This window comes from Carcharhinus amblyrhynchos, chromosome 17 (assembly GCF_965287045.1).
Source record: "Carcharhinus amblyrhynchos chromosome 17, sCarAmb.v2.hapA, whole genome shotgun sequence".
Taxonomy (NCBI): domain Eukaryota; kingdom Metazoa; phylum Chordata; class Chondrichthyes; order Carcharhiniformes; family Carcharhinidae; genus Carcharhinus; species Carcharhinus amblyrhynchos.
Window position 1 is genome coordinate 31,567,370 of NC_137340.1, and position 15,041 is coordinate 31,582,410.

Genomic DNA, 15,041 nt, shown 5'->3' on the forward strand with positions numbered 1-15,041 from the left:
GTACAACTGGGGCCTATGACACCTGAAAGAGTGCAGCAAGTGGCAGCTTTGGCATCTTCAGTTGATCTACCCTTCCAAAGCCAGAAGGCTTAAATAGGCCTTTTTGATGCCCTTAAGCTGTTCTGGCGAAGGAAGGTAATCCCTTCAAGCTTTCAAAAGAAACCTGGGCCACAATTCCACTAAAACCTTTCAAGAGTAGAAAGAATTTCTGGGAAAGACTAGGAACCTTTTTTTTGTTTTCTTCTCCCTTGCCATTTTGGTGTGAATAAGATTCTGAGTCCAGAATGTATTCTTTTAACTTCGATTATGATTCCACCAATCCAGGAACCTCAGGATATTTGTTTTTATTCTGGTTTCAGAGAAACTTAAGTTTTTATATGCTTTAGAGGTATTTTATTTACATGGTGCGGAATCACAGGTTTAACAAAAGAACGCTGTTAGTGTCTTTAGCTTGAGATTATCTTCATGTCCTGTCCATTTCAACAATGTCTTGTTGATTGAATATATCATTTTAAAAACTACACTTTTTATAGCCACAAAAAAAATGGAAAATGCTTAGACATGTGAAAACCTCTATCTGTTGCATATTAAGCCAGAACTGGTAGATATGTTTCCATGTGCTGCCTTGTAATTATGTTTAACCATGTTTTCAATTTGCTGGGAGGACGCAACAAATAGCGCTTTACTGGGAACCTTAATTGATTTTGGTTTAAAATTTGTGGGTTGGTTTTTTATTTCTAAATAGACGTATCAGCTTTCTACTGCACACTATTCCAAGTGTGCACAAGCAAAGTTAGTGGGTGTAATTTTATCTTCTGGTGATGGTCTAAAAATGAGTGATTTTGGGATTGACCACATGCCATTCACTTTTCCCAATTTTCCCAACCATTGAGCTCCAGAATTGCTTATTTTACTCTATCGCAAAGAGTTAAAATTGCCCCCCACAGTGACTTTAATGGCAAATGTGATTTCATTTCCAATGTTATGCTTTGGCTTACTACTGCTTATTTTTAAGGCAAGATAGCGCATCAAGTGAAGTCAGATTTTCTGACCTTTATTGCAACTTTCCTTTTCCTTCCCATCCCTTCCTTCCTTTTCTTGCTTTGCAGAGCCTCCATCAAACTACCAAATCTCTCAACCTGAAGTGCACACAGCGCATCCAGGAGATTTGCTTCAGTTGCAATGTCCATTGAAAGAGGATGTACAGAGCATCAGTTGGACTAAAGATGGGGAACAGTTGGGGTACAGCAATAAAACTTACATAATCAGAGAGTACTTGCAGATTAGTGATGCCACACATGAGGATTCGGGCCTTTATGCTTGTACTGCAATTAGACCAGTAGGCAGTGATACAGTGTACTTCGTTGTAAACATTACAGGTGAGTAACATTTGAACTGGATACTAGAAATTCAATATTTATGCTAACTCTATTGCATAAGTTAATTAAGGCTTGGGAGGGAAAAATAATTAACTTGGCATAATGGACCAAACTGAAACCCAACTGTTGGGAGTAGCCGTTTGTTTTATTCATTTGTGGGACATGGGCGTCGCTGGCTGGCCAGCATTTATTGTTCATCCCTAGTTGCCCAAGGGCAGTTGAGAGTCAGCCACATTGCTGTGGCTCTGGAGTCACATGTAGACCAGACCAGGTAAGGATGGCAGATCTCCCTCCCATAAGGGCATTAGTGAACCAGATGGGTTTTTCCGACAATGGTTTCACGGTCAACAGTAAATTCTTAATTCCAGATTTCTTTTTAATTAAACTCAAATTCCACCATCTTCCATGGCGGGATTTGAACCCGGGTCCCCAGAAGATTAGCTGAGCTTCTGGATTAATCGTCTAGCAATAAAACCACTAGGCCATCACCTCCCTATCAAGAATATGATAGTTTTCCAGAGGGTTGTTGTAGATTGTTCTTGGATTTGAGAGCTGTTCTATTCCAATACCTGTACATTTACTGTAATCATATATTCTACATTAACACCAAATATAAGACTTGCCATAGATATCAATCATTTTGTGTGATGTATTTTAATTAAGCTGGTCTCATTTATGAGATTTGGAGGAAAAATTTGTGTTTTGAAGGCTGGATCTTTAAGTTTATATGTGGCAGGGTTACTCCATTTTGATTAATTACCTTCTGTCCTTTCAGTGTAGTGATTATTGATATTAGCACACATCCTGAGGAAGGTTTTAAAGCAACACTATAGCCACGATTACCCCACAAAACACCACCTTCCATATTTTGGCTGAGTTATCAAAGGGTATCGTTGAACTGTGGGAAAATCATGCCAAGTGTCTCGCATGATGATTCTAGTAGGTAGTGATGGAGTTGCTTGGGTCTTGACATGGGTTTTGGCTTGGGAGGGAGCAATTTAAGCCACCAAAGCCAAGTCATTGTATAATATTATATACTGATGCCTAATGTAGATATTGTGATATTTTTATAATTTTACACATCTGTACTTCATTTGAAAGTAGTGTTGATGCTCTTTGGTTTATTTATGGGCAGCGCAGTGGCATAGTGTTTATCACTGCCGCCTCGCAGCACCAGGGATCCAGGTTCAATTTCCAGCTTGGGTCACTGTCTGTGTGGAGTCTGTATATTCTCCCTATGACTATGTGGGTTTCCTCCCAGAATCCAAAAGACACGCTGGCTAGGTGCATTGGCCGTGCTAAATTCTCCCTCAGTGTATCTGAAAAGGCGCCCAAGTGTGACGGCTAGGGGATTTTCACAGTAACTTCATTGCAATGTTAATGTGAGCCTACTTATGACACTAATAAATAAACTTTAAACTTTCAGAGGAAATGCTTTAGAAATACTAAGCAAATATCCATTTTTCAAACTTTCGTGATCTTGGGGAGATTATAGGTTATGGTTTTCTTCCAGATGCCATTTCCTCAGGGGACGATGAAGAGGAGAGTGATGGGTCAGAAGAGACAGCCAATGATAGTAACAAGATAAGTAAGTACAGGATGAGGAGACTGTTCTGAATGATGTAATGAAGTCACCAAGAACTTCAAGTCCTTTAAGAGGATCTAATCCTGTAAATGTAAAATTGTGCTGAGTTTGTAAACAAAAGATAGGAAAATAAAAAATGGTGCTTCATTAATCTGCATACATTTTCACTGTGCAATCATTATTACACTTGGACTGGGTATGTTTAATTTCAAGTATGGTAATGATTTACTTTATTCTCTGAGGAGTTTTTTTTATTAATTTAGGAATTGCCCTCTGGAGATTGCTTTTCAAATCTCATTTATGAAGATAATTTCATAATAAATTACTCTGGAATGCACCTGATCTGTCCAACACCTTGTCCAATTTGTCAGCCAAATGCATGATTCTTGATTGTCTCTGACATTAAATGGGCTTACTGAACCATTTAATGAAGACACAGATATGAAAAATAACTTGAAACAGGTGAGAACAGGCAGGTGATCTAAGATTTGGTGTGCAGGGGATATCTTACTGCAGCTGTGTAGAGGGCCTTGGTGAGACCATGTCTGGAGTATTGTGAGCAGCTTTGGTCTCCTTAGATAAGGACATTTGCCAAAGAGATAGCAAGGTTCATTCATCTGATGCCTGGGGTGGCAGGATTGTTGTGTCAGGAGAGATTGGGTCTATTAGGCCTGTATTCACTGGAGTATAGAAGAATGAGAGGGGATCTCACTGATATTTTTAAAAATTCTGACAAGGCTGGGAGACTGGATGCAGGGATGATGTTTCCTCTGGCTGTTTTTTTTTGGGGGGGAGCGGCCTAAAACTAGGGATCCAGTCTCAAGATACAGGGTAGACCATTTAGAGCTGAGATGAGGAGAAATTTCTTCATTTTGAAGCTGGTGAACCTGTGGAATTCTTTACTATTGAAGGCTGTAGAGGCCAACTCGCTGAATATACCTTAGAAGAAAATAGATTTCTAGACACTAAATACATCAGGAGTATGGGGAGAGAGCATGAGTATGGTGTGAAGATAGAGAATCAGTCGTGATCGTATTGAATGGCTCTGGGCCAAGTGCTAATAAATGGGATTAGATGGGAGGTCAGGTGTTTCTCATGTGTTGGTGCAGACATGATCGGCTGAAGGGTCCCTTCTGATACTATGAATGGCGGAGCAGGCTCGATGGGCTGAGTGGTCTACTCCTGCTTCCATTTTCTATGTTTCTGCAAGTCATTGCCAGAAATTAGAGTGAAATGTAATGCCCCCTCTTCAAATATTATATTAGCTTATGATGAAGTAGTCTTGATGGTACTGTGGAAATGAGTATTCTTTGTGTTTTAAATTCCGGTTCATTATGGCTAACTGAACCACTGAACATGATAGCACAAATCTGTTGGAAGGAAAGGGAAATGCCTTGCATTTTTTGGATGAGATTTAAGTAGTTGAGAGTACAAATGTGTGATTTGTTAACCATAGGTTTAATAAACTGATATGTAAGGTAAAGAAAAGCCATTATAGAATCTTACTTCAGGAATTGTGTGATTTAACTGCACAAGTTTTTCTTTAAGTGTATCTAGAATAACGTGTGGCACTATATAGATCTGGTGAGCATGAATGGTGCCATTGTTTCAGTAAAGGGTAATTTAAATTTGTCTCTGGGTTCCCATATTGAAGTGTTATAACAAGCAATGACCGGAAACAGTAACTAAGCTCAGCACACACGTAATGCATAAGGCTGTGGTCTAACTTGGCAGTGAACTGGTTTTGTAGAAGAGAAGAGAAATGTTGGAATAATAATTTTACATATACACCTAAAGATTGCTTAAAAATCTTTAATAATCCAAAGATGTATAGGTTAGGTGGATTGGCCATGCTAAATTGTCCCTTTAGTGTCCCAAGATTGTAGGTTAGGGGGATTAGTAGGGTAAATGCGTGGGTTTGCAGAGTTGGGGAGGGGGATTGGGTCAGGATAAGATGCTCTATCAGAGAATTGGGGCAGACTCAATGGGCCGAATGGCTGTCTTCTGCATTGTAGGGATTCTATGATTCTATAATAGAAAATGACAACAGTGTTAAACTCAGTAATATTGTCTACAGTTTATTGCTATTGAGGACGTTGTGTGACTGTTTTATTTTACGCCTGGTTTTGACCTTGGCTTAAGAATTATTCTTAATTATCTTAAAGGCGAATTAGTAATTACTAATTACTAAAGTGTCAGTACCAGTGAGAAATGTCAATCACACATAATTGTCCTAGGAACTGGTAATCAGTTGGTTTTATGTCCAAGAAAAGGTGAGAGTTTTAATGGACTCGTAGTATACTTGCTCTATCGGAATCATTCTTCTTATTTTAGTCAAGTTTTTGACTTAAGTATTTTTCTGAGTCATATTTTATGGAAGCTATTTGCCATAAATGTTATGTCCCTAATTTTAATAGTTGGTTAACCTATGTTCACATGAAATACTTAATATAATCACTTGTAGCTGTCCCCAGTGAAATCTGATTCTGATGCTGTCAAAATTGTATACATAATTGTAAATTAAGGGGAAATGTATCCGACATCATCTTAATGCTAACTGGTATTCCCAAGGAGTAGCATTCAATTAATTGCATTTTAATATGGTTCAATGTTGAGAGCACATCAAATGGTAACTTGCATAGTCATTTTAGTGTGATTATGTTATTGATTCCAAGTGACAGGGAGCTTAAAACTTGGTGATAAATATAAAAGGAGATTGTACAAATATTGACATTATTTTGTATTGGTATCAACCAGAAATTCTTGTTTGTTTTTACTTCTACTGCATTGAAGCAAGAACTATTGTGCAGATAGTGTAACATGGTACTGTACAGCCATATTTATTACATTAAGCGTGGGCTTTCAGCACTTAAAGGGAGCCATTGTCTCTGATTTAAAGTAGTTCTTCAGACAAGAGCCCAGTGTGTGCCCTGACTTGTGTTTTAATAAAGAAAGAATTGACTATTCTTTAAGGAATAAAGAAATCTTTAAAGTTTTAAGAAGCTAATGTTTTCCATTACAGATGTTTTGTTTAATGGAAATTTGGAGGTGAGAGCTGGTGTTAAAACACTGAGGTGCTCATTGAGAATGAAGGTTAAGCTGATGGAGTGTGCTTTTTTTGGTTCAAGGTTTACTGGATTTTACAGCCTCTAAGGTTGCAGGGTGGGGGGTAGAAACCATAAAATGCCATTTACTTTCACCATGTGAATTTGTGGTGGGCAAAGGTGGGGTGATCTTCCTAATTCAAATCTCTCCCCTCTTCTCCCTCCACCGCTCCACATCCTACTTACCAGGGCTCACCAACCTGTCCCTGGCTAGAGCCCCGGAATAGTAAGCTTTCCTACAGACCTTACTGCAAGGTGGAACTTCTTTTTACTGTAGGGCTGAGTCTACCAATTAAAGCTGTGCTCATCCCCTGAGTTTGTGTCTGGCAGTCGGGCCATCTCCCCCTCCAGTGTAAATTCCAGACCCATGATCCCCACATCGTTAATATTTGGTCTTGGTAGACAATGGATCCCCCTCAACCACCTTAATTTTAGTCTTGTGTTATTACCTGCACTCTTTCAGCAGAGAATGTTGTGTATCATGGGGTAACCCAAGGGCTGAGGTGCAAGTGTACGCGTAGAGGTGTATATACATGTGTGCATCAAGCAAGGTTGAGAAGAAAAATGAGTTAAAAATTAACAGTAATATTTTGGTGTTGTGATACTGGTGCATTAAAGAGGCCTTTATCACTAGGTTATAAAATACCAGTTACCTGCCAAAACTCAAATTTGAATTGACATTCCTTTTCTGGTAGTTAGGACTGTGGTTCGCTTAGTCTGTTGGTTACAAATTGATCTTTACAATATGCAAATGATCATGTTTAAACAGAGTTTTGATAAGTAACAGTTCTAAAACTTCAGAATTACTTCCCTGGAAATGGTTCTATTTGAGAACAGTGTGCTAGTGACAGCCGTGTAGCAAAAAACACTTGGAAAATAATATGTTGCTGAAGATGATATTAGTGTTTAAAGTAGACAGTGCACAGTAAACACCTGCTGACAGAGCATCTGGGAACAGTCCAGCATAAACTGGGCAACCATTTCACTGAACATATCTCTCACTACCTTACCAACACACTTAGATTTTGTAGAAAAATATAATCCTTCTGTTATCCATAATTTAGTTTGCCTAACTAACTGGTAGATTTTAGCACCCGTTAGCCATTTTCAAATTGAGTTTGACCTCTGTGAACCAGAATTCAAACCTATTTATTGTATATTCATTGTGTTTAAATATACAGGCAGGGGGCATTAACTGGGGGTTTGTGAAAGTACAAATAAAGGAGACACTCCCTCTGTGCTTTCCCATTCCCCATGGAGGGCTTTCGTTTTCGGGCTACTGCTGCACACACTTCAATTCTTCACTCTCCTCAACCATCAGTCACACCATGTCATTCCATCCCGCCATCTGGAGTTGGCAGGTGGCCCCCAGTGGAGGGCTGTCTATATGGGAGGCCTCTCCATAACTGTCAGGGATTAGGCATGGAGGGCATTGTACACAGCAGTCCTGCGCACTCAGAGGGTAAGATTGTTCACAAACCCCTAGACTGCTTATGTTTTCTGCAGCCTTGAAGTGCCCATGTTTCATGTTGACATAGATTGTCAGTGGTTGCAACTCCTTTTTAATAGCTTGAAGGGTTTGTGTTCATCAAATTCTAGTTGTACACCAGGCCCACACTCCTGATCTTTGGTTGCCTGGTGTGGAGGGTATTGGGCAGATTGTGGAACTCCCCATGGGTGCGCTCTGGGTCTATTCAGAGTGACTGTTAACAGGCCCAGGCAGGGATTCATTGAGGTGGTTGTTAAACCTGAGAGTCTGCCCCTGTTCTGTGGCTACGTTCGCGCCTGGCTTTTCCACCTGTATGCTAGAAGTCTCCACTAGTGGGTGCCACAGGGGCTAAAGTGCACCATTGGCCTGGAGAATCGTTTAATTGGAAAAATTTCCTTTAAGATTTTGTCCTTTGTTACAGTTTCCCTTTAATGGACTGTCCTTCACTAGTTTATTAACTAGTCTACTGGTTTATTGTTTATTTTAAAGAGTATAAAGGAGATATTTACTAAAACTGGGGTGAGTTTAAGTTAGAATGCTTGTAATGTTTCACTCTGTAAATAGTTGTAAAGCTGAGTAAATATCAGTTCCAGTATCATATGTTTTATCAACTGGCCTTCTAAAATAAAACACAATTTAGCAACACAAATTAATGCCATCACAGCTACTTCAGGTTTTTTGTAAATTATCATTGAAATACTTTTATTTATATTTTCCTCACATCCTTCATTTAGAAAAATTATGCAGGTCTATTTTTCCCTTGCCCGCATCTTTTTCTTCCAAAGAGATCTTGCTAGACCAGAGACCTTTGTGAGTTGATCTATTGCTCTGTTTACTTTGCTGTCTAGAGATTCACAATTACAGCCCAGTATTCTTAGGATTTTCCCCCTCTCCTCATGTGGTGAGGTAACACGCCCCTGTTCAATGGTAGGGTGCTTTGTTGTTTCAATAAAATGTATTTCCCTGCAATCTTCTATTACTCATCTCAATAAGAAAAATATAAAAGAAATCCTAAAATAATAGCAATATGTAGCAAGTCATTTAGCAAATAGGTCTTCCTGGAAAAATGTCATCAGTTTGAAATTGGAACTGTACTGTTGCAGCTTCAGTGGAGCTACCTAATGTGTATGTTAGCCTATTTACTTTTCAAAGGAAAGAATGCATAGAGTATTTCAATTAAATTCTTGTTTGTTGGGTGATGGAATCAAACATGAGGTAATAATCGCTGAACGCTTGCTATTATCATTGTTAGCTGTAAGAGTTTAAACAGGCTGGCTAGAGCAAGGATGGAATTTAAACACAGCAAATGTCACTTTTGTTTCTTAAAATAAAATATTGATAATATATATGGGGTGGCTCAGTGGTTCGCACTGCTGCATCACAGTGCCAAGGACTCGGGTTCAATTCTGTTCTTGGGTGACTGTCTTTGTGTCTGCGTGGGTTTCCTCTGGGTCTTCCGGTTTCCTCCCACAGTCCAAAGATGTGCAGGTTAGGTGGATTGGCCATGCTAAATTGCCCCTTAATGTCCAGAGATCTATAAATTAGATGGATTAGCCATGGAAAATGTGTGGGGTTACAGGGATAGGGCTTGGGTAAGTTACTCTGCCAGAGAGTTGGTGCAGACTAGGTGAACTGAATGGCCTCTTCTGCACTGCTGTGATTCTATATCTAGTGCAAAAGAGCAGACTGGTGGCACAGTGGGTTTGCACACTGACCTATGTTGGTAAATGTTTTGCTTCATGTGAGCAATTCCCAACACTGTCAGTTTGCTTAAGAGGAGAAATCCAGAAGTCAACTGGTATTATCCACGCAAATACCAACAACACCAGAAAGGGACAAGCAAGTGATAACCATACTACTCTTCAAAGGCTTTACTTTCCGAATACTCGTGGCAACAAACTTCGTAAAAATGAAGCAACAGCTTGCGTGCCTTGGGAGCAGAATTATCCCAAACCAGATTATCTCCTCTGTGGTCAACTTGATCCAAAATTGGACATGCCAAGTAAAAATGCAGTTCCAGAAACTGGAATACAAGCTTGTATAATTTAATTCAGGCATTTATGTACAAGTAGTTATTTGCATTCCAATACTGTACATGTTCTTCAGGTACTATTTTCAGTAAGACATCATTTGAAACAAATTCATGGCACTCCTTTATCCAAAAAAATGTATGTTCAAATTTCCACCTGAAGCAATGCAGTGGGTTCCACTGTTTCACACTTTGCTGATTATGCACCCTTTCGTAGTTAATCCTTGAGCTAGAAGATAGTAATTGATTGAAAGAAAATTGAAGCCTTGGTGTATTCTTAATGGCTTAACCTATATGTTGTGTGTACTCACCAGTCAGCACCCATTTCTCATATAGGAGAGTTCCACTAACAAATTATTAATACATCTTAATTTTTTCTTGAAAGAAATTGACTTTTTTCTGTAAAGTTTCTATGAACTGTTTGGCTATTTGATCTCGATTTATGGTCTTTATTCGGTAATGTAAATGATAAAAGTTTTTTTTGAGAAACCTACATCTTTGATCAATACTAATTGAAAATAGAGAAACATGGACTGGAGGAAAGATACCTTTCCCTGCCTCCTCCAGCGTCACAAGCACATGGATGGGAGGCAAGTCTTGGGAGACAGCTTCTGCATGTTGCTTTTTCGCAATTTGTGTGGTGCTGGTCATTGCATGAATGGTATTTGCAGTTATATGAGAATGTGCTTCTGACTTGCCATCCATACTTGGTAAGGTGGGGGAAAGACCAAAAGCAAAAAGGACAAAGAGATCAAGTGTTAGATGAAGGAACCGAAATTAACTTGATACTTCCATCTCTTAAATTGACATGTATTTCTTATTTCATAATTTGGTTTCAGCAGCTTTGTGTAGAGAAACCTTCAGTAATTATTGATTAGATATGGTCAAATGTTACAAGGGGAAAATTTAAAAAAAGGGAAAATAAGAGGAAATATGGAATAGTTTAGACGAATTACTGACCAGTTAACAATTTAAAAATTAGATACACTTACTAGCTTTTGTTATGCAAAGTTATATGAACAATTGGAATTCTCCAATCTCGTACACCCCACTATCACTGTCAGTGAGAACAGGGAATTTGGATTTCAGCCAAAACTCCATTTATTGCATCAGGACTGGAAGATCCCAGTTGTGGGTGAGATTGCAGAATTCCAGTCAATGTATTTAAACGGTAAATCTGTGAAGAAGGAGAACAAAAATAATATTTAATCTAAACGTACAATAGTTGGAGTCAGCACAGTTTTGTAAGGCACTTCATCTCAAGTGAGTAAAGTAACTTGTGTGACTCCATAACTCACTTTCAAGGTATTGTCAAGGATAGCATGAGTGCAGATATTCTGTTGAACTGTTCTGAGATTGGAAGTGAAAATGGTCGTACACAGCTCAACACCAAATTTAAGATTACAATCTACAAAAATGAGAAATTTCAGATGTGTAAGCATTCAAGTCATTTCCAACAATCGGAGGTTTCACATCTGGCCTCTTAACATGTTACAGGATCACAAATTCTGATCGTTACTGTTTTCCTCAGTAGCTACGATTGAAGCTGGATGGTCTATAATCACACTGGCTTAAATTGTTTGTCAGCTTTTCAGTACTTTGAACAGTTACAGGAATGTTAAGTTGAGGTCTGTGCCCGAGTTGTCTTCAAAATGGTTAACTAGTAGTATCTTGAGTTACTGCTGTCCTTTGAGGATTTTTGCTGAGTTCCCTCAGAGCAAAGCAAAAGCCGTGGAAGATATAAATCAGAAAAAAAAGTCAAACTTTTGGGCCATTTATGATGGCGGTCGAGTCTGGCTTCATTGCCAATACTGTAGAATGGAAACCATCGTTATTGTAAGGGAGTGTAGGAAGAGGCCCAAAAAGGAAATGGAATAAGGTCAAGTTTAAGCCAATTATTTTTTTTAATTCCACATTAGTTTGATTTATTTCAGGAAGTTCAGGTTGCAGTTAGAAATGGGGTTTCACATAAATTAAAACAAATGTACAAACAAACTACATTTTCGATTTCTAAAGATCAAGACATACTTGGGTTCTCTTCTGAATTTTCCTCCGTTTTGCAAATCATGAACGATAATGAGGGCTTTTTTTTTGTTTTTGTCAGAGAGTTACACTGAAGTTGTTGAATAAAAAATGAATTACGAGGCTGTGCAACATATGCATTGTAATAAAAAAAATTCCTAAAGCCCAGAAATGTGCAGGGAGTTCAAAAGGTAAAATGAGTAAAAGTAAAATGTGACTTGCATTACTTTTACAAAAGATGTCTAGATGTTTAAGACTTCTAGTGTTAGGAGTTCATTTATTTGTGTTTTTGGAAGTATTGAGTTTGCAGCCCATTTCCAGGTCTGTATTTTGAATGCATTCCTCATTACTCTGGAGCATGTGCAGTCTTGGCACATCTGTAGAATCTGGTTTCAAACTGCTTGAAATGTGCACATCAATGGAAAATAGTTCTCTTCCAAAAGAAATTAATGCCGTTTTGTACCTTGAGGTTTGCTTCTCCCAGCAAAACTTAGAGTTTTTTTTATATATATATATATATATATATATATATACATACACATGCTTTATTCCCACAGATGTTTGGGGGGGTGAGAAAGGTGGTGGTGGTAAAAAAAAAATACTTGAAACAAGCAACACACCATTGCTTCCCTTCTGGCAGAAGAAAAATTACTTTCCTGGCTTTGCTCAAGTCTAATTAGTAAATTACTTTTTCATTAATTCTTTGGCCTTTATTGCAAAAATATTATTAATAGAAGTACTGAAATGTTCTTGCTTGATGAACTTCAAGGAACTCAGCTAGTTTAATTTTGTAGGCTGATTTGTAGTACCAGACTGTATTAAAGTCATATCCTGTTGATTCTGATCATCTTTGGTGGTTGCGGCAGGAGTTGGGCAGAGGGACTGGGTGGGTGGGGAGGGGTATATTTTCAACTTCTAACCGCCTGCCTCGATGGAAAGGCAGACAACCCATCAAGACAATCTGACAGAGATCTTGGATGCCTGTTATTTCATCCCATTCAATTTCCCAGCAGGTTTTTAAACGGGCGGTCAGTGCTCCTGCCCAAAGTGGACAATTTGGCATCCAATGAATAAATGTCCAAACGTGCAAAGTGTGTCGTTGTCTTGTTGTTTCCATGCATCAAGTAGCCCGAACTTCAATCCTTTTTGTAATAAGACTGTTGCAGAAATATGATTATTCTTGCTGTTTCTGGCCTCGCACACATCCTCTGCTCACGTTCCCTCAAGTTCTGTCTTTTGCCCAGATTTATGTGGCAGGCAGTTGGGCTGCAAAAGAACACTGGATTTTAGTCCCTGCCACTTGCTAATAAAATTTAAGCACAATCTCGCTCCCAAACCCAGCATCCTGATTCATTCTTGAAGCTTGTGACCCCCTAGCAGTGTTTGTTTTGGACCTGCTTGACTAATTCTCCTTTCACCCTGGCCAGCTAACAGCATCACTACCACCCATCTGCCAGACTTGAATGATGTGCATCTGCTACCTGATGATGTGGTTCTAAGTTGTATTTAATACCCTGTGGTGCTTGTTTGAAACAGGTCCCCCATACTGGACACAACCTAATAAGATGGAAAAACAGTTGCATGCGGTCCCTGCAGCCAACACGGTAAAGTTCCGCTGTCCAGCAGCAGGCAACCCGAAGCCAACTATGCGATGGTTAAAAAACGGCCGAGAGTTCAAACCAGAATATCGAATGGGTTCATACAAGGTAAGGGTTTATTTCTCCAGTTCATAATAACGCAACTTGTGTAAATGCACAGCAAATTGAAAAATGAGTAATCAGCCTTCCATTTCCCTGAAGGATCTCTGTAACCTAGCATCTAATGTGGCTCAGAGGGCAGAACAAAATCATGAAAATTAAGACAGCAACATATATTTTGCCACAGACCATCTGGGAATATTGTACGTTGGCAGTGGTTTGTGGTGTATGTGACTTGGTGGGATTCAGTGCAGTGATTGTTACACTTGGCAGAAGCAATACAGATTTATACTTGCATTCGTAGTTCTTTGCGAGCTAACTAAAGTAGACAGTTGTGCTGGTTTTTGATCTGGGTACAATAGCAACTTACAGTTGGAAAGTGCCGTTTAATCTAGATGTAAAATAACCCAAGTTTCTTTTTTGGGTATAATGGAAATGGATGCTTAGTCAAACAAGAAGGAATTAGGAGGGGCGACTAAAAGTTTGGTCAGAATACTGGGTTTCAAGGATGTCCTCTAAAGAATAATAGGGAGTGTGGCTGAAGGCATGGCCACCAGTGATGCGGTGAAATGAAGGAAGATGCACAAGGGCCCTGAGAAACGCTAAGTAGGCAGGGAAAGGCCACAGAACGATTAGAGCATAAGGATGAAAATGTTAATGTTGTCAGTGAGAGTTGATTTGTAGAAATGAGAGCAAATATAGGGTGGCATGTACAGGAGTGATGGGCGAGTCTGATATGGTATGATGAGATCCAGACAGCCAAAAGATATTTCAGATAATGATGGGAGCACATTGGAAGGATTGGAAGCCCCTGTTACAGCTGGTTGCCTGTTTCCTACCTAAAGAATTGGCTATAGTAAATGAAAACCAGAGCATTTCAACTGATAGCACAAAATAAAGCCAGGCCTGCACTAACCCATCAGAGGAATTTGGTTAGAAGTTGACAAGAGTGAACAGTTATGTAGCTGCCTTTGTGCCCGTTTTGGTGAGAAACATAGAAAAAAGGAACAGGAATAGGCCAGTTGGCTCATCGAGGCTGCTCCACTACCTTTCATTATGATCAGGGCTGAGTGTCCATCTCAATAGCCTGTTTCCACCATTCCCCCCCTCCTCCTCCTCCTCCCCCCCCCCCCCCCCCCATATCCTTTGATCCCTTTTTCCCCCAAGAACTATATTGAGCTCTTTGAGAATATACAATATTTTAGCCTCAGCTACTTTGTGGTAGTGAATTCCACAGACTTATCATTTTCTGTGTAAAGAAATTTCATCTCTTCTCAATCCTAAATTTTCTATCCCATTTCTTTAGAGTATAACTCCTTGTTCTGGACATCCCCACCATTGGGGATATCCTGCATCTACCCTGTCTAGTCCTGTTAGAATTTTATAGGTTTCTATGAGATCACTGCTTCATTCTTCTGAACTCCAGTGAATACAATCCTAACTGACTCGATCCCTGCTCATACGTCAGTCCTGCCATCCCAGGAATCAGTCTGGTAAATCTTCGATGCACTTTCCCTAAGGCTCGAACGTCCTCGGATAAAGAGCTCAAAACTGTGTACAATATTCCAGGTGTGGTCTCACCAAGGCCCTGTATAATTGCAACAAGACAAACCGGTTCCTGTACTCTAATACTAAATGAAGGCCAACATATAATTTACCACATATACTGTCTGCTGCACCTGCATGCTTACTTTTCGTGACTGATGTACGAGGACACCCAGGTCTCACTGCACATC

General features: G+C 39.4%; 1 protein-coding gene across 11 annotated transcripts in view; it reads left to right on the forward strand.

The window, feature by feature from the left end:
- fgfr2 (fibroblast growth factor receptor 2) overlaps positions 1 to 15,041 on the forward strand; it is a 154,984-nt gene that overhangs the window by 88,985 nt on the left and 50,958 nt on the right. For 9 of the 11 annotated variants that reach the window (XM_080205737.1, XM_080205735.1, XM_080205734.1 and 6 more), the window contains exons 3-5: positions 1,110 to 1,379; positions 2,893 to 2,967; positions 13,145 to 13,314. In XM_080205737.1, the coding sequence (XP_080061863.1) occupies positions 1,110 to 1,379; positions 2,893 to 2,967; positions 13,145 to 13,314 (515 nt within the window). The remainder of the gene's footprint in view (positions 1 to 1,109; positions 1,380 to 2,892; positions 2,968 to 13,144; positions 13,315 to 15,041) is intronic. The other 2 variants (XM_080205732.1, XM_080205736.1) reach the window with 2 other exon arrangements.